Raw genomic sequence first — 20,487 nt, 5'->3', positions numbered from 1 at the left:
AGCTGGCTGAAATCCAAATCATTAAAAAAGTCGACATGTTTTGATGGCCATGTCTTCATCGGGGCTCCTAGCGTCGAACAACGCAGGACACCATCTGTCCATTTACTGGTAGCTCAGGGTTCTGTCCCAGACGCCTGCAATCTACAGGTCAAACCGTCCTTGAACAAGATACCGAGACCCAAATTGCTCCCAGTGGCTATCCCAGTTTTGTGTGTGTGCGCCAATGCTTATCATCAGGAGCCTTGCCTCTGCCACCACTCTGTGAATGTATGAATGCTGGCTTATATTGCAGCTAGGACTGTCATGATCTTGACATTTTAGATGACATAATTATCCAAATGATTGCGCACTGACAAATTTGTCTTCTTCAGTTTATTCATTCACCCCCCCGTTATAAGAAGAGCCACTTATTGGCATCGTCACATTTATACTGAGATTTTTGTTTTGAAAGCTTCATTAATAACTGATTTCCTGAATGGACCTGTGGCCGTGGTCGTCTGACCAGGCTACAACCACACAAACGCTTCAATTTGACCGCACTATCAAGCGAAGTAAATTAGAATTTTATAAGAGTAAACATTTGCTTTCGTAGTTCCCTGCGATTAGTTTTTTAGTACTTTGAACATTGTTGGCTCATCGTTCCTCAACTGGGGGTCGAACAGTTGTGTAGGATCACAAATTTAATATCCGTAGAGAAGATTAAGGGGAGAATAAGAAATGACAAGAAGCTTTTTGTTCAGCGGTATCACTCCCTGATGGCTTAGAAAAGAGCAGAGATGTATTGTTTGTAAAATCTTGCTGGCATTTTTATCTCCTCTTGCCTCTAACAATAAATAACTCTAAAGTTTAGAGGGGAAATATCTCTTTCAAGAAATTGAATTATGACAAAGGCTGCAAGTAGGCACTGGCTCTAGCAATCAAAAGTCTTAAATGCTAGGCGCCGTTTAATCTCAAACATTGAGTTGGATTGCATGAAGCTTTATAATAAGCTTTACAAAAACTTCTTACATTCAAATTGAGGTTCTTGAAGTAAACAGTAAGCATGATGTTTTCCTCTTTGTTGTAAGTTTAAGTCATTTAAAATCAATGTAGTCCAAGTCTAAATATAGAATAGAATATAATAGCACTTTATTGTCATTACACACGGTGATGCAATTAAATTAAATTTGACTTTCCACCAGTGCTACTTGGAAATCAATATCTTCTTTTCAGGTACGTTAAAGCAGAGATCCAGCTGGTTAGATGTGCATAGAAAGAAGAACAGGGTTAGGAGAAACAGTTCGACTCAGAAAATGAGGCCAAGTACCACTGTGCTGAGAATTAGAACCTTCTGCCTTCAAATAAGAAACGGCGTGAGAACTGAAGGAAAGAATGAGAGTATAAAGTAGGCAGATTATAAAAGAATATAACTTTTGGTGTCTGCTTTGAGACAAATGCTGTGAGAGATTAAGTAGTAAGAGATGAACCACTCAACCAGATGCTGCAGATGCTGCAGATGCTGCGGCGTCTGCAGCAGCGTCATATGTTTGCGTGTGTTGAAAGGTTTGTAATTTCAGTCTGTTGGCACATATTAGTTGTACTCTTTCAATATATAAGAGCATAAAGATGAGTAGTTTTTTTTATTTACTGGGTAAACTCCTCTTCTTACCTCGCCCTTTTTCTCTTCCTATCTTCCTTTCAGAGCTGCACAAAAGTTGAACTTAGCGTCCAAGAAGAAGAAGCAGAAGGCCGCCACAGTCCCAGTCCCAGTGACATCTTCATCATCACCGTCATGTGACCCTCACCTGTTTCCCACCAATTTTAGCAATGCTCTGTTGATTGCCCCTCCTCCGGCTCCACCCTGCCTTCTCCGTGCAGCCAACAAAATCAAAGACACCCCTGGGCTTGGAAAGGTAAAGACAAAAGTAGCTATGACATCACTGCATTGTTGGGGGGGGGGGGGGGGGGTCCATCAAAGTTTGTGGTATTTATTTTAGATTCCTGTAAATAAATGGCTGTCCATAGTAAACTTCTGTGCCTAGTTTTTTGGCGTTCATATATGGATTTTAGGAGGTCATGATTGAGAATAGCATCCATGCATTTCTTGATATTCATTCTCCATTTTGTATTTTTTGGCTGGCTGGCTAATAGAATCTTCATGCAGAACATATGAGTCAGTTTTAGTCAGTTGTCATGAAGTAATGAGCTTATTTTTGTCACTTAATTGTGATATTGGTCATTATGTGGTGTATGGAGGCATTATTGTTATGGCATAAAAGGCTGATGTTTTAAAAGTAGATTTAAAAATAAATAAATATTCTGAATATTTTTAGGTAGCATAAACATTTTAAAGTGATGAACGGATTGATTTAAATGCACATAAATGCAGTAATGTATCATGACCTTGACCAGTTTATCTGAATGTATGCACTGGCCTGTGTGTGTGAGAGAGATCTCTGCTGTACTGGAATGCAGCCTAATGGTTACCATAGTAACACATCTGGGGCTGACAAAAGTCATCTGTCACCATCGGTGAAACGTGTGGATGTTGTGGATGCAGGAGGCTTCTCAAGTGAGTGCAATATTGATCGTCCATGTAATGAGTTTTTAGTGTCCCCTCCTCCACAGTTTGAATGGGAGGCTCAGACTCTGTGCGTGTGTGTGTGTATGCGTGTGTGTGTGTGTATGTGTGTGCGTGCATGCATTTTTGTACGTGCTTGGGTGTATGCAAATGTAAATGGAGTCAAGTTTGTTTCGAGCCAAGTGTCTGTGTTACAGCAAATGTGTGTGACAGGAAGCATGCTTGGAAGTGAGTTTGCATGAGCAGAAATGCACATGGAAGCAAGTGTGTGTGGAATGAAACTGTGTGTGGAAGAAGTACTAAGCATGATTAGTGCAATGTCCTGTTATGTATTTTTGCAAATAGGTGTATTATTCATGCTTTTATTGGACAGTCAGTAGTGAAGATGCAGACAGACCAAAGAAGTGGGGGGGGCATTGCAGGCAACGAATAATAGAAGCAAGCAGAGAGGTGGCATTTTGAACAAAATATACTGTAATAATATGTTGGGTTTCATATTTTATTCAACACCATGTGATACTGAGTATTTTTGGTGGTGTTTTTTTGCATCACTGCTCCTTTGGGTCTCTTTCTTCGTCTCTCTCCATATGGAGGTGGCAGATGTACCCTCTGTTGTCAGGGAAACTGATTCACACTCACATATTTACATGCACAATCACACATGCAATAGCCAAATATAATTTTTTACTTTTTTATACAGCTCAACACAAAAAATGCATTTAATACACGTACCAAAGCACATCCACAACAACCTTCACACATTCCATCCGTTTCATTATACCATCCTGGCTTCTGTCTCATCCCACTATGATCTCCTGTCATCTTGTGGAAGCAGTGATTAGCCTGGCTAGCCTGCCTTGCAATGTACAAATGCCTTGTGCTGCTGTAACAGTTTACAACTGTCACACACCCCCTCTTCACAGTCATGCAGACTTCTCCCATAAATCATTTCAGCATCGTGTGTGTTACTGTGGACCTTTGTAGAAGGTTTCCAGTAGTTTATGCGCTACCAGCCTGATGCAACAAACTGAGAAGACAAAAATAAAAAAAACTAAACAATAAAAAGGTGTTTAATCATCGTGAGCTGCACTGGAATCTAGAATAGGAATCTACAGTTGTTAGATTACCGTTGTTTAACTCAGCATCGTTTAGCATAAAGGAGAAGGTGAAACAGCTCGGAGCGTATCCTCCCATTTTTGATTTTTTTCAAATGTTAAATAGAAAATACTTAAAAATACAGCTTAGTTGTTTACTCCTGATTCCAATCTTGATATTGTGTTTTGGACAAAGGACTAAAATAAGGATGTTGGTTCAGTAGCAAAACAGAAAGATATACCGTAGCAGTATTTGGAACATAACAAGCTTCTCCTGTGAAATCAATTGAAACTTTCCAAAACCAATTCAAGCACGCACGCACACACATACACACCCACACCCACATGAAAAGAAAATGACTGGTGACATTTCTCCAGTGAAAATGTCACCTGCAGTGGGGGTTGGTTCCCTGCTGAAATGGCATTTGCACACATTCATGCTTGCACATTGGCTTACATGCTCACAAATTCATAGGATTATAGCGTACAATGAAAAATGTCAAGGAAACAGCAAAGCCCTGGTGAAAGTGTGTATGATATGATCCTGTAGCACACATGGCCTTGTCTGCAAGTGTAAGGGGAGGTTAGTGTTCTCCCCAATGTTGATAGAGTAGGAAACAGATTGAGATGCCACAGCTAAAGCCAGGGGGAAATCAACCTGCACAGGTCGGATGCAGCATGTGTGTGCATGTATTTGTGTTACAGAGAAAGAGACAGACAGTTCATTCTGGATCCATCTATGGAGCTGAAATATCGGATTGAGATAGATCTGCATCTCAAACTCCTGTCATTTATTTCTATTCTAAGGCTATGTCTCTATTTGAAGATGGTGAGCTGCATCTGACTTGAGTCAAATAATCAGACACCTGGCAGTCTTCCATTCAAATCCCTGACACAATAGGAAGATGTGAATCAGATAAAGAAATTAAAGTTTTCTTAAATTTATGGATCATCAATGAGAAAATCTACTGCAGTCAGACCTCATACATCATGTTAGATTTAAAAACAAAACGTACTGAGCGTTTTAGCAGATTTTACCTGTAACCGAGGAAGACAATTTATTCTCTGTTTTGTGTGCAACATGAACGATCGGGTAATTTGGCAGCGCTGAAGTTCATGAAAGTTCACATATTGATATATTACTGAGTCTGTGAGTGGTAGCGGAGCTATATTATTGCTTATATGACTGCTAGAAATGAAATCATACATTGTTCCCTCTGCTCCTACTGCTGGTACTCACTGCATGTTACCTGCAGGAGTAGCATGACTCCAGCGAGGGTCTCGTCTTTCCATCAGTCATTCCACTATTTTGGTCCAGAATGAATCTTTCTCTCAAATTCAGTCTCTCAACAGTTGTTAGATTAAATGTGGGAACTTTGACAATACATTTATTGACAGAAAAAAATAATTTACAATTTGGTTCAATACAGTTAGATGGAGATGTTTTTGTTCCTGACATTAAATTGTACTGCCTTGTTTGACCAATTATTTTTTCTTTTACAGGGCCAACATCAACATCTGTTTGTCCAATAACCTGCTTTGGTTCAAGACCCACAGAGCTAATATAACTCTCATGCAGTATCTGCTGTACTTGATGTTTGCTGCCAAGTATAAAATATATTTGAACTGAAATGGTGAACATGGAAAAGAACCTATAGCACACATTGTTAACGCTCCCATTGTCAGCACGTTAGCATGCTAACAGGCTAAACTAATGGCTTACATAATAAACCCTATAAATGTCAGTTGAGAAGGTGCTTTGGAAAGCAGGGGTATACAGGACACCCCAAAAGGCACTTCTTCATGTATTTTTGATTATATATTATTATGATTTTATGATTATTTTTCTCCACAAAGTTTAACAGCGTTTCTGAGGAGGGATTAGAAAGATAATCTTTTTTCTCTATATAGTCTATGAATTAATAAGTCCTTTCTTCCCTCCATCTCTGGTCCGCTCCATATCTGAATGACAATGAAGGACTGTGGGAGTTTTTTCACCTCTTTCATCTTTGCAGCCATTTTGCACACACACACACATTCACACTCACAGATTGTAACGTGACCTTGGAGGGGAAAATGATGTGATGACAGCTAATCAATTTTTAATAGCAGCTACAATCCCTCTCAGGCCACATGCTGTTTGTGTGCCTGTGTGCGTGTGTGTGTGTGTGTGTGTGTGTGTGTGTGTGTGTGTGTAATGATGTGCACGTACATTTTCCACAGCCATTTGTGTGTCTTCAACCCTTTCTGGGTGCCTGTGTGTTTTGTATCTGAATGAGTGAGTGAGTCTGTTATGAGAATCTGTTAGCCCTTCTGTTCCACCTTGTAAATGAAATATTCATGTTGTCGGTGTTTGCAAGATCGGAACAACACACACAGACACAAGTGTACATCTATACAACCATAAAACATTCAGCATTCCCTCACCTGAAACTGAAGCTTAACCTCAAATGACTTGGTGACAGACAGAAGTCTTTTAATTTAAATATCCCTCCTGAGTTTTCATCTGAAATGTTACTGTTTGCTTCTAAAAAAAACCACATTTGCTTTGACTTTGGTCTTTTCATGGAACTGGAAATGAAATATCTTTTATGGTTATACATTTTAGCAGTTAAAGATCTGAGCATGCATTTGAGTAAATTGGACTCTACAGCAATATGTTACCCCAAATCGCACTGGTTTATTATGTCCGATAACGGCTAGCTCTCTTAGGTATATTGGACCATCGCTTGTTGAATTTCTCTGCAGTGCTTCCAGCTGAGAGAAGCCACGGTGCAACCGGTAACACTGTGAGATGAGCTGGAATGAATAAATTAGTTACAATTAGAATTGATCCGAAGCCTGAACTCGCTATTCCCATATGGTATTTGTAGCCATCTCTATATACATGCGTTTGCACAAATGTGTTTTTCTGCAGTCGCTGGGAACTAATTAGAGCTCAGTTTCAGTCTCTTATTGATTTTCTAGCCAATAGTAATGAAGCACTGCTGTAATGGGCTTTTGAACATTCTTCTTTCAGCTCAAGGATGTTTGTTGTTTAGATGAATTCCTTTACTCAATACGCTTCATTGTGTTTGTGTGTGAGCAGAGGAACGGCAACAGCAAGCCATGTATGGGTCGGGTCAGTTTCTCTGAAGACAAATGTGACTTCTTGTCTCAACATCTGTCACAGCATGTACCCTTTAGCATGGACATAACCCCCCAACCCCCCCCAAGTTGCTCCAGGCGTTACTCCCAGACGCTGTGGGTATTGCTGAGCCAACATTTATTTTGCAGAATATAGTTATCATCCAGGCCCAGACACACATTACAGCAGAACAAACAGATTTATTATTCTTCCAAGCAACTAAAAGTTAAATATTCCCACAGAGGTTTGAGGGGAAACAGTATTCACTGTAGCATGAACTGTGAGCAAAAAGAAGAAAGTATAAAGAAAGATAAAAGAAAGAGGCAGTGATTCGTCTTCTCATCTCATCCATGGAAAGAAGAGAAAGGGAGCCATGGAGTGGAGAGAGAGATGATGCACAGGGAGATGGAGGGAACATGAGGAAAATAGTGGGTGGACAAAGCTGCTCTATCAAGCAAATAGGATGATTCTCAAACTTAAAGAGGGATTGAAGATAGCGAGGTGAGAACTGTGTCTGTCACTATTTTAGTCATTCCTTGTTTTTGAGCACCATATGGTGTCGTCCCCCCCCCAGAGGAACACAGTCCTTTGGTTGTGTGTTTCGCCTGCATGTCGTAGTGATACTCAGATTTTACATCCAGTTAAAAGCTGAACTTCACATTCAAAATCGCTAGAAAATTACATTAATCTCTAAAGCTGCTATAATTGTGCTGATGCATCATTTTTCCTCATGTTGTTTGGTTGTTGTCACAACAGAGCGCTAATAGTTTGAAAAGGAGGAACAGAGGTTAAGTACCCCATTTATGACGCTGGCTATTTCTTATATACCCTCAATATTTTTAAAAAATGGACACGGAGTCTTATTATGGCCCCGTTTATACCTCAAGCACTGGTAACCGTCCTCTCACACTCTGAGACATGAGGAGGAAATGGGCTCTCTGGGGGAAGACTTTATGAGTTACGCCTTGTAAAGCATGCTGTGCTAAAATGCTTGCCTCCGGGCTCTTACTGATCTGATGGGCTCTTTTATTGGGGTCAGGAAAGGGCATAGCACTGAATCCAGTCGAAGCGTCAGCGTGTGTGTGTGTGTGTGCGTGTCACCATGGAACTTTTGACCTAAACATAAACGTCAGCAGTGCTGGTTCTCCACATACAAAGGCTACATATTTATGGCATTCAGCTGGCATCTCAGGTTATCTCATACGTTTATCTACGGACACGCCTTTAAATTTACACATACATTAAAATTCCTTCATCTGTTAACGACGCTAACACAAACACTCTCATACACACACACACACACACAAATACACATCAATATACGTACGCACACTTTATTGAATGAACTCTTTAGTCATTTAATGATGCAACCAGAAGAGAGCCTGTTAATGTGTACAAAGAGAGGGAGGTAAATGTGTTTATGTACAGAAGCACAGTAAGAGCTCTTAGAATTAGCCTTTGTGCTTTCACGGGGCAGCGTTCTATCTGTCTGTCTGTTTGTCTGTCTGTCTGTTTTTCAACAGGATGGGTTGATCAGGTTTTGACACGTAAATCTGTTGTCATCTGTTTTCAATTCCATCAACACTACGAGATTAGGAGTTTTTTTAGGGCTTGTTTTTTTAATGAAAATATCCAACAAGTGTCTCGCAACATGGAATATACTGATTATACTATTTGCGTTATATTTATACTGAATGATATCGTACAGAGATCGTGTTTTTTTTCTTTGTCGCTGAATGTCCAGTGTTGAGCACGCCACTGTTCACAACCATTGGATCTACAAGAAGACATAAGTACGTAGTTGAACTCACTAACTCTCTGTGAATGCTTCGTCTAGACGCAGTGGGAGTTGGAGCATGGTGGGATTACCGTGCGATTCGTAAATCCCATGGTGGTGTTTAACCGGAAGTGCAATCACACTTCAGAATGGTCCATCTGTGCTAACAAGCACAAGCAGAGAAAATATCCTTCCTCTCTTCCCTTCCCTCTCAGGAGCCGTATAAACAGTATCTTCTCATCTGCCCCTGCACCGTTGGGTCCAGCAGACAAAATCACAGGGCAAAATGAAATCAATAATCGAGACACAGTAACATCATGATCCAACTGTGATATTGTCATTATTAGATTAATATTAGCAGTTGTTGACTTCCTTGGAAATTGAACTTACTATATGTATGTAATGTAACCTGTGCAAGCTAGAACACATGAAAATAGAAAACTAAAATGTATTTGATGATTAGGAAGGCTCTAATCACTGAATACATAAAGCACCAATTGACCAACTAATGATCAGCTTTCACCCAGTCTGCGTTACAATTTTCAGAAGGTAAAATCTGCAGTTAACCATCTGGATAATCAAATGACAGGTAATAGAAAGACAGATGAAGAAGAGTGTCAGAGGAGGAGATGGAGAGCAATAATAATCAGAGAAACGCTGCAAAGTACCTCAAACTTTATAACATCATTAACTAAGAAAGGAAAAGGCTGATGAAACTGTTAAATATTCTGGGACTCAAATTCGATGAGGCTGCACTTTGTTTCCTCTGATGTCAGAGAAAACAACAGCAGCTGTCAGGCGGTAAATTGCAACCGCAAACCGTTTGCGACATTAGTGGGAGGAAGGCAGGAGGGAGAGGAGGAGAGAATACTGAAGTAGGATTCTTGCCCTTCAGGCTTTTGATATGTGGCAGTGAGGTGAAGGGGTGAAGAGAGAGAGAAAGATAAGGCAAGGAGAAAGGTGAAGGAGGAGCAAAGAGGTAGAAAAAGCACTTTAAAGTGCTTTAAAAGCATGATCTGAGAGGGAGCGCATGTTCATATGAAAGTTTTATAAAAACTGAGAGGAGGAATGTTGTGACTCTTTGAGAGTTTGTCTGGATTTAAGTGCAGATGGGTTCATGTGCCTTCACGCAAAATAATCCTTTGGGATTATTAGATGTGTTCATAGTTTTCAGTCTGGTAGAAAGCCAGAAGAGTTTATCACAGTACAACATTAAATATACTGAAAATGAAATGCAAATATATTATCATGGGTTTAAAAGTAAATAGTTATATAGTTATATAACTATGAGAATTTTCATTGTGATCTGAGAAAACCACCAAAGCGACTGAGAATAACTGTAAGAAAAGAGACAGTTTGCCTCTGTGTCCTCCTTATTTGATATGTTGGGTCTCATTTTGGGCCGTAACATACATTAACAGCATGCAAGACAGCTGGAAACATTAGAATGGAGTGCCATTGCAAATGAAAGACAAAATGCAAAAATGAGCAAATAAATAGAGATCAAATTAAGAGAGAAGAATAAAAGTCAATAAAAAAATCGCATTGAATTTATGTGAATGCTGCAATACGTGGTAATGTTTTAATACCCGGTTTAAAGGAGCTGACAGCTTGAGCAGACCTCAGGTGTCTGAATATAAACTAAAAGCTGCTTTAGTTTTTGTAACTGAGACGCATTCTGGCTCAGGATCATTTAGTGCGTTCTGTACCAGCAGCTGGTGTTGATGAAGACGCTGCAGTGTTCTGGATGAGCCTGCAAAGACACCATTGCAGTAATACATTTCTTCTGTATGTTGTCTAGTCAGAAATCCTTTAACTGCATTTTGTTTTGTGTCTTGCCCTCAGGTGAAAGTGATGGTGCGTGTGTGTCCAGTGTCTCGGTCTGATGCAACGGAGTCCAGCTCCTTCCTTAAAGTGGATCCCAGGAAGAAGCAAATCACCATCATGGACCCCTCAGCCAATCAGGCACCAAGCGCTTCCTCTCAGAAACGGACGGCAGCCAATCAGGTCCCTCCTAAGATGTTTACCTTTGACGCTGCATTCCCTCCAGATGCGTCTCAAGTAAGAAAAGGGTTTCATGATATTACACTGAAATGCAAGTATATATTCTATTAAAGCAATTACAGATGCACCAAAAGAGCTATACATCCTTCACATTTATGTACTATTGAGTAGATATGTGGATAGACTCTAAATTAGACATACAGTATTGGGAAATATACTTATGCTATCCACTTGCAGGGATTTAGCTCTGAAGAAGAAGAAGAATCATGTCTGAATGCTAAATGAAGCGACACACACATGTCTGTTTAGCTTAATAGATTAGATAGAGGTTCAAACACATAGCCATGCCCCATCCAGGTTATTTAAAAACAAAATCTAACTTCTGGTACCGGTAAGTATCCATAATTGTTTTAGTTTAGTTTAGTTTTATCCACCTACTAGACTCTTTATTCATATTAGTCCAGATTCTTGGTCACTTCAACAAACACGTGATTTACTGTATTTGTCATCGCAGTAATACAACACCGATGCTCAAATAAACCTGGTGAATTCATATGTTTCGCTGTTTGAGTTTATTCTGACTCACCTCCAATATTCCTCCTCATTCTTTTCTTTTTCCTGTCCACCTGTCGCTAGGCGGAGGTGTGTGCAGGAACAGTTGCAGAGGTGATTCAGTCGGTGGTGAATGGAGCAGATGGCTGTGTCTTCTGCTTTGGACACTCCAAGCTGGGTAACACATACACACATACATGATGACTGTTAAATGTGTGTGCGTGTGTGTGTGTGAGCATCAGTGTGTCAGTCTTTCTCTTGGCTGACATCTATCAGGGAGAAAAAGAAGAGGATTAGCGTCTGCTGATGCCGAAAGCATTCTCGCCGTCTTTTCTCTCTCTAATCCCTCTGAAGCTGCTTTTTAGAGAAGCTGTCTTAAAAAGGGCCTGGACTCATTACTGCACACTGTCTGCAACATGTCTGAGCCCACACTAGCATGATCTCCCACCACACACACACACACACACACATGCTATTCAACCCTGTGCATACAAGTAGAATTTGTCCACTTGATCTGCTGGCAGAGGGAAAAAAATGAATGAATTCAGTAGCTGCAGTTCGTCAGTGAAGACAATATAATGGCATCATGTAACCTCATCCATCTCTTGTGGATGAAGGTCTATAACAAACATGCATATTTGCTTAAAGTAAACTCATTCAGAATTTACCATGAATCTGCATCTCTAAGGACTATTCAGGTAAAGAACAAGTCTGATTTGTGTCTTCAATCATGGATGTTACGATAAGTGAGAGAATGAGAACACAACAGAGTTCAAATGTGAAAACAGTCAGACTGAAGACAGCTTAAGTCCCGTTTATCTTTGGCTTGACCTGAACTCCAACATCATAAATGCGATTACTGTGTACGAACGAGACATCTACCACACAGAGTTTGCTCTTTCAATCAGCCGTACTTTTATAGTAATGCTGTGGAGCGGCTCTGACCTTGATGACTTCGGTTTAAATGGCTGCTGCTACTGCAGCCAATGAAACAGTTATTTCTGATATAGCTTACCTTAGGCCACAGAGCATAATGAAGCTGCATTACAATGGCATTACCTTTAATTAGCATGGGGAAAGTAGCACAAAGAACATTTATCTTTGCCCCTGTGATCCTCAGCTATAGACAGAGGTGAGGATGCAGATGCACGTACCTTCACAAGGAGTAGTCATGTTTTTATTTAGCAGGAATTTCTCTTCTTCTATTCAAATGATACTGAAATAAATGTGTGAGCATTATATATTAATCCTCATCTGATGGTTATTACTATTAGTTATGTGATTTTTGGCCTTGGAGGGATCATCGAATCATTTCTAAGTGATCTCTGAACTGATGATGCAGCTAACAAATGCCTCTGTCGGTCACACTTTCTTAGTCTATTCATTTTTTTCTGACGGCATCAGCAGCTCAGCTCAATGTAGCCAATTACTGGGAATATACATCAACTACCCAGACGTGGACACACACTCATACATGCTTTATAGCCTGTAGCGTAGCGTCGCTATGTTGAAGGGCTGGAGCCGTCAGACAGCTGACCGTATCTCGACAGCCTGCAGGAGTCATGAGAGACGGAGACATTGTGGAGTTACAGATACACTGACATACAGTAGATGTTTAATTTAAGACTTTAAGAATGGCCTGGGGGAGAGAAGGCAGGCTTGTCCAGGTGCCCTTTGGTTGCAGTAGTGATAATGCATAGAGCTTGTAAATGAGTTCAGTCAGAATATATGACTCCAACAAGCTGTATTTTAATACACCTTCTGAGGTATAAGACAGACAACCCTGGGAACATTTCCTTTCAGCTCCATCCAAGCACACTAAATATGACTGGTATATTTAGCATTTCTCCTCTGCTTTGAAGGATTTTTGTCACATATCTTGAAATAAATCTGTTTTGACAGTAAATCCAAATCTCAAGGGAAAAACAGTGAGTGTGAACAATGTGAAATTACAAAGTAGGCGTCAACCCCCTGTCCATCCTGCCTCTGAGCAGATGTGAGCATCATCCTCGACACCACATCACAGCAGTCAGGCTTTTGATGTTGTTGTCTATCTGTGAGTGCAGATGTGACTGTTAGACATGACATGTGGCTTGTTTTGTACGTTTGATCCTGACTGGTGTGTGTGTGGGGGGGCATAGTCAGGATATAGAAGACGTGCTCAAAGGGGTAGATCCGGAGGATTGAACGCTCACACAGTCTATCGTATTCATACAAAGTCAAGTATTCAATACGACACCCTTCTTTCCTGAGGGTCTCCTCTGATGTTCTTTTGCTAGATTTCTCCTTTAATATGAGTCTCCCCCCCCCCCCCCCCCCCACCTCCAGGTAAATCCTACACAATGATTGGTCATGATGACTCTCTGCAGACTCTGGGTATACTCCCCTGTGCCATCTCCTGGTTGTTTAAACTGATCAATGAGAGGAAGGAGAAAACCGGAGCACGCTTCTCCGTTCGTGTCTCTGCAGTCGAGGTCAGTTTTACAGGCAGCTCCTCAATTTGAGATACTCCCTGCAGGTGTTTTTACTGATACACATATCAGTAGTGGCACCTGGTGACTCTAACTGTAGTATATAACTATAGTTTGAAGATTGCCATGACCGGATTAAGAAATAAACAATAATTGTGTGTGTGTGTGTGTGTGTGTGTGTGTGTGGTAGGTTTGGGGAAAAGAGGAGAACCTCAAAGACCTGTTGTCAGATGTCGCTACAGGCAGCTTACAGGACGGACAGTCGCCTGGAGTCTACCTGTGTGAGGACCCCATCTGTGGCATGCAGGTACAAATGTTTAAACACACAGCGGCTGATGATGCCATTAGTTTATCTAATGTGACTTTTCTTTCTGGAAGGCAATTTGTAAACACATATTTGTATTTGTACACCTGAGTCATAGCACGAGGGGGCTTGTCTGGTCTCTACTTTGTTGTCTTTTTTTTCTTGGTTGCAGTTTGGACTCATGGTGCTTCTGGAACAAGTTTGATTTCCAGCACAAATCTCAAAGCCTATTCATTATTTTTTTGATCAAACTTTCCACACACAACAGCAGTGGGCTTTCTGCAGGCACATGGGATCATAGCTGTGCATCCCTCAATCACTATGAAGTCTGAAACAAGCTTTTGTCTCTGTTCAGTGAAATGCACCCGTGGTGGCGGATCCGGAGTGTTTTATTAGCCTCAGGCTGAACTGGGCTGTCTCTGCTGTTGTAGGATGTGCACACACACTCGCTGTGAAACAGCAGATACATCACAAGTCATTTTTCATGCCGTTAGACTCCCTTTTTGCTCCTGAATAAATGTGGCATAAATCAGTGGCTTCATTTATTTTTCTGTTTTACCTTAAGAATTGTTAATGTTTTCGGGCTGGCGAAATGTTACAAGACCTCTTTTAGTCTGTTCCTGTGTGTGTGTGTGTGTGTGTGTGTGTGTCTGCTGTTATATGTTTATGGGATTAGAGGGATTGACATAAAAACATCTGTGTAATCCTTAACTAATCTGACATAATCTCATCAGTAATGATATCCTGTCGTTACTACTGCTCTCTCTCTCTCTCTCTCTCTCCTTCACTCATCTGTTACCCTCTATCTCTGCCATACCTGAAGGCAAATTGCAAAATGCCGTGTTTGAATATGCCACTAAATCCCATAGACAAAAGACTACGGTAATACAATTACTACTATATGGTGCATTTACACAAATACCTTCTCCCACTCTTTTCGCAGCTCCAGAACCAGTCTGAACTGCGAGCTCCGAGCCCGGAGAAGGCAGCCTGGTTTCTGGATGCAGCCATAGCGGCTCGCCACAGTAGCCAACGCTCTAACACCAGTGAGGAAGAACATAGGAACTCACACATGCTGTTCACATTACACATATACCAGTATCGCATGGAAAAGACAGGAAAAGGAGGAAGTACGTACTGTTTGTTTTATTTCTATAAACACTATTATTAAAATTTGAATTTAAAGTCTTTCCTCAGAAATCAATGTCAGCATTTAAAGATTAATAAAATTATCATTACACAAATCCAAGACTGAAAGATGAGTTGTTGTTTTTTAAATGGAATATTTGCTTAGTTTTATTCTGTTCCCTTTCATTCTCTGCCCTTGCCATTCCACCAATGTCTTTGACATATTTTCACTGTGTTAGTGTCAGGAGGTCGCAGTCGCCTCCACCTGCTGGATTTGGGCAGCTGTGATGTCAAGGTACTTGGAGGAGGAGGAGGAGGTGAAGGTGGAGGTGGGAAAAACAGGGATAACTCTTCACCCAGCTCTGCCCCTCTGTGCCTTTCTCTGTCTGCCCTTGGCAACGTGATCCTGGCCTTGGTCAACGGGAGCAAGCACATCCCATACAAGTAAGGTGATACGTTTGAGGAGAGGAGAGGAGAGGAGCTTTGAATAAAAGAAGGAGCAGAAATGATAACAGAAAGCAAAACTGAGGATATAACTTAATGTATTGGAGATGAAGTTTGGAGGGGAGTGACTGATGAAATAGCAGGCAGGAGGTTTTGGGACTGCAGGGAAAGCAGATAACAGATCTCCTCAGTAACTTTAGGTTTCGGGGAGTTAATGTTAAAAGCAGCACCAGCTGCTGTTACATATTCATCACAGCGGTTTCCTAGTTGATTAAAGCAAAGGGGAGAAAAACAATGTCGACAAACTGCAGTTATAAGCAAAAGGTTAGAAGGCAGAAAATAATAGTATTTAAAGTTTAATAAGGCGTACTGTGCAGTACACAGTATTTACGGTATACAGAACAAACAGTCCTTCTATGTTCTTGCATTGAATTTCTTTTTTTCTACCATCCTTGCTCCTTTTCTTCCCAGTCTCCCTCAGGCTGTGAAGTTCTGTGTTTCTTGCTGGGTTCATTTAATCGCCAGCTTTTTGATTTAAACAAAACAACATGGTGCCAAACCCAGAAGCTGCAAGCAAAGTTTTGCGAATCTGGTTTGGCGCCCGTGACTCAGTGTTGTCATCTTGTGATTGGATTTAGACTGGTTTATAATAATGCTGTTTTACTGCCACTTCTCAAGAAGCAGAGTCTCAGGATGGAGCAGCTAAGCAAACAGAGAAGTCAGTGGAAATGGGTGGGTCGTATTGCTGCAGAACTATAGGCACCAGTACATAGAAGACCATCTAAGTGCTACCAATTAAAAAATGCCTTTTGGTGTTTTTGCACAGCTGGTAGCCTTTAGCTCCATTCTCTTCTTCCTTCAGATAAAAGAGAAAAGGGAAAAGGGAGAGGGGTTGTGCATAATGACTTTGGAATTTGGAGACAAGGAGATACAAACAAAACAGCACGACAGACCGGAATCAATAGATGAAAGGAAGCAGTGCAAGACAGCAGTCCTCTGAGCGAAATGTCATTGCATCGTTCTAGCATTGGCAACGCAAAGCAACTAATGCTTAGCATTACCGTGAACTATTACATACTAAATACAATTAGGTCTGATGTCATATTGAAGGTTCTCTTCATAAAAAAAAAAAAAGTTGGACAAGTGACATTTTGAGGCCGTTACAGTTCATCCAGTGGGGAACATTAATTTTCAAAAAGTGATACATTTCATCCTCTAGATGTCATTTTTCACCCATGGAGGATTTTATTTTGACCTGCTGCTGGTGCTGATTCATCTTTGGACAATATGGGTGTCTGTAAATTACCTGTCAGTCCATCCAAATCAATAATGTCACCCTCGTGGCTGATGGCATTATATTTCATCATCCATGGATTTCTGTAATGAATGAATCAGTGCTCCATATTCAAGTTATTTCAGGCTTGACTGACTACCTTATTGACCGAACTGTCCTCCCTTTAATGTGACAATACCTGAGTCAATAAAAAAACACAAACATGTTTTAATCCAGTTTGAGTCCATTAATGGGGCTCCATTAATTTCTACAAGATTAAAGGCTGGATGTCTCAGCCCAGATAAGTCCATGTTTGAGCGGCATGTTTGTCTATACAAGTATTTCCACAGTCGCTCAGCATCAACCTTCCACATGGGGAACTTTATAATGCTTCTCGTGCAAAATCAGACCTTGTAAAGTCTCCTTTTCAGTCAAAAAAAATCCATAAATATTTCTCAGTGAAACATGAGTCTGCAGGGTCAACGGTCACTTGGTCTTAATACAATCCATAATAGTAGCAATATAACCATCCTAATCCCGGGGTACTCTAGCAAAACCGAGGTTGTTCTTGTTATTTCAATCACATATTAGTACAAGAACAGCAATTATTGCAACATGGCTTTTTCAGAAAGTGGCAATCTAGAATTTCGGTGCTGCATTCAGTTGAGGCTTGTTTTAAACAGAGAGAGCATCATGTACAGTCACACACAGCAGCTCTCCCTGAACAAATTCTACCACAGATGGAAAATACTTAAATTAACATGCAAATTATTACTTCATGAGCCACATTTATCTCAAGGAGAGATGCATAGAGACGTAGCGATGGACGACAGGGGAAAGAGAGGTCGGGGGGGTTTGTTGAAGCCTGAGGAAAACTCAGAAAAGAGAGTACAGCATCGAGAAGGAGGAGGTTAAGAAAATAATATGTACATCTACCTAATTCATAGGCTTGTGTATGTGTATACACGCACACACACACACACAGGTGTGTGAGACATGCCTATAGGCTGTTTTTATAGAAAAAGGGAACAGCAGCTTGAGCTATTGAGCCACAGAGGAGCTTTACTCACTGTCAGCCTACAGGCCTCTCTCTCTCTCTCACACACACACACACACACACACACACACACACAATGAAAAGTCTATGAAGGATTGCAGTAGCCCACCCAGGAGTAAGTCTTTTTCTTAAACAGCCTACTTTACTCTCCAATCTGCTGGTGTGATCGCTTTGGGACACAGATCTCTCAATATTAAATTGCACAATATTGTTTAAGGATTTGTTCTCTTTAGTGACCTTCCGCATTATTTAGCATCATTAATAAGTAAAGACAATAAACACTCTGCCTTTTGAATATTTTAGTAGTTAGCCTACCGTCTTGTCATCGGCCTTTTTCCACATCGTGTTATGTTTAGTTGTCTTTAGATCAAAGCAAGCTGTTAATATTCTTCTGACAAATGTGTAGGAAGAATCAACCGTTTTTTTGTGTCATGTTTGAGTGACTGTGTGCACTTCCAATAACGTGTCTTGATGCATGTGTGTATTAGGGACAGCAAGCTGACCATGTTGCTAAGGGAGTCGCTAGGCAACATGAACTGCCGGACCACCATGATTGCTCACATCTCTGCCTCTCCCAGAGATTTCTCAGAAACCCTTTCCACCATCCAGATTGCTTCCCGTGTCCTCCGAATGAAAAAGAAGAAAACCAAAGTCACCGTGGTGAGTTTGAATCGAACCTTTGATGCTTTATTAAAACGCAGGGATCATTTTAGAGATCGTTGTCTTCATCTCGTAAAACTATAACTTGGCTGTGAGTAAGTGGTAAAGTCAGCTCATGGTAAATCTAAAATAGATAAACGGAAATTATGGCAGTAAAAATAACTACTGGTAAAATTGTTCTTAATGTTATATTACTTGTTTAGGGTGTCTTCTTAGTTAAGATGCTATTTCAACTCATTCAGGTTCACCGATCTAGATAATCCCGTCATCTAGAGACAGAGATACCAAGTTATTTTAGAACAGGTGTCGATTTGCGTGAAATACGTTCCATCTGTATACACTGTGAAGGTAAACTTGAAGACAGAACATACTAAAACTACAGCACATTTTCTTGAGACAAGCTCATTTGTCTACCCAGATATCAAAAATAAAAGTCAACACAGCAGGATCAGATTAGATACTGTTATCTTAAATCTTAAAATGTTTAATTTATACTTTAATATCTGCTGATTTGAACTAGGGATGTCCCGATCAGGTTTTTTTGCCCCCGAGTCTGAGCCATTTGATTTTGAACCAATACCGATACCGAGTCACGATCTGATACTTCTATAATAACTTCTGTGGCGTAGCTGGAACATTCAAGTCATAAATAAAATACTTTTTTCACTTTGGACTTGGACTTGTGCAACAGGAAATATTAAATACGAATATTTAAAATACAATTTAACAGCACCTCAGTCGCCAGGTTTTTGTAATCCACTTCAGAATACTTCCACACCGCAGACATTCTCGTGCGACTCGCTTCAAGCTGCTTCCGTGTGTTTACCCGCTTGGCGGCATTCAACCAATAGTGTTACAGTGAGTGACGTCATGCCGCAGGCGCTGCCGTTTCTGTTGGAGTAGAGAGGGCTCACTCTCTGATAAAAAGTAATGAAAATAATTATCCATATATATCCGAGTCCTGATCGGGAGGTAACGTCCGATTCCGATCGAGTCCGCAAACTCGTGATCGGGCCCGATTTCCGGTCACGAGATCGGATTGGCACATACCTAATATGAACAATTTGCTTTTCCGTACTGTGTTCCCATGCTTCCTTTCACCTAATGTTATTAAGTGGATGGGAATGAGAACACAGTGAGTGAACCACAGTGGGACGGGGGGTGTGAAGTGGGGGGAGTCAATGCGCCCTGAGCTCCTTGACTTCAGATGCTGTTGCTTTCATCCCTCTCTCAGGTGTTACCTGTCAGTTAAAAGCAAAAATAATTTCTCGGTTTCTCCTTTCTTTCCCGTCTTCCTACTCTCTCTCTGTCTTTTTTCAGCAATATACATCCAGCTCCTCTGGAGGAGAGAGCTCCTGCGAGGAGGGTCGCATGCGGCGTCCAACCCATCTACGACCTTTCCACCACCGGGGTGACACTGATTCTGACCGACCACTACTGCAACTGTCCAGTGACCCCGATGAGTACTCCAGCAGCGAGCAGTCATGTGACACGGTGATCTACGTTGGCCCGGATGGGGCTGCGGTATCGGATCGAGAGCTAACTGACAATGAAGGACCCCCGGACTTTGTACCAATTATCCCGGCTTTGCTTCGTGGTAAAGTGTCCGAACAACTGCAAACACAAAATCATGCAGCTGGAGTCCAGAATAAGGTCATTTATACATTTTCACATTTAAAGTTTGGCCAATCAACGGCAAAGTAAGCAGAAGACCATTAGCTGACTTACTTCCCCTCCGACAGGTTCAGTCTCAGCTGGAGGAGCAGCCCAGTGGCTCCTCGCAGGCCCTTCCTCAATCATCTCAGTCCCTTCTTGGGCAGCCATTGGCGCCTGTCCCAGAGGAGGGAGCTGAGTGCTTAAAGTGCAACACCTTTGCTGAGCTGCAGGAGAGACTGGACTGCATCGATGGCAGTGAGGAGGTGAGGAGGTGCCGTCTGGCCAATTGTTATTAGAACAATATTATTGCTGGCTGTGTGATGAGATCTTCATTCCTGTGTAAAGTGTTGTTTGATGAGTTTGTATTTTATCCCATCTGT

The 20,487-nt window shown here is 41.1% G+C and overlaps 1 protein-coding gene across 1 annotated transcript in view; it reads left to right on the top strand.

The window, feature by feature from the left end:
* The window catches only part of kif26ba (kinesin family member 26Ba), a 56,465-nt gene that overhangs the window by 24,945 nt on the left and 11,033 nt on the right, over positions 1-20,487 (top strand). The window contains exons 5-14 of the mRNA XM_068741143.1: positions 1,682-1,892; positions 10,404-10,619; positions 11,199-11,292; positions 13,443-13,588; positions 13,776-13,892; positions 14,833-15,019; positions 15,257-15,461; positions 18,280-18,451; positions 19,772-20,104; positions 20,200-20,370. Of these exons, the coding sequence (XP_068597244.1) occupies positions 1,682-1,892; positions 10,404-10,619; positions 11,199-11,292; positions 13,443-13,588; positions 13,776-13,892; positions 14,833-15,019; positions 15,257-15,461; positions 18,280-18,451; positions 19,772-20,104; positions 20,200-20,370 (1,852 nt within the window). The remainder of the gene's footprint in view (positions 1-1,681; positions 1,893-10,403; positions 10,620-11,198; positions 11,293-13,442; positions 13,589-13,775; positions 13,893-14,832; positions 15,020-15,256; positions 15,462-18,279; positions 18,452-19,771; positions 20,105-20,199; positions 20,371-20,487) is intronic.

This window comes from Brachionichthys hirsutus, chromosome 1 (genome assembly GCF_040956055.1).
Source record: "Brachionichthys hirsutus isolate HB-005 chromosome 1, CSIRO-AGI_Bhir_v1, whole genome shotgun sequence".
NCBI classification, from domain to species: domain Eukaryota; kingdom Metazoa; phylum Chordata; class Actinopteri; order Lophiiformes; family Brachionichthyidae; genus Brachionichthys; species Brachionichthys hirsutus.
Note: the sequence above shows the minus strand (reverse complement) of the source record. Positions and strands in the feature narration are given on the sequence as shown.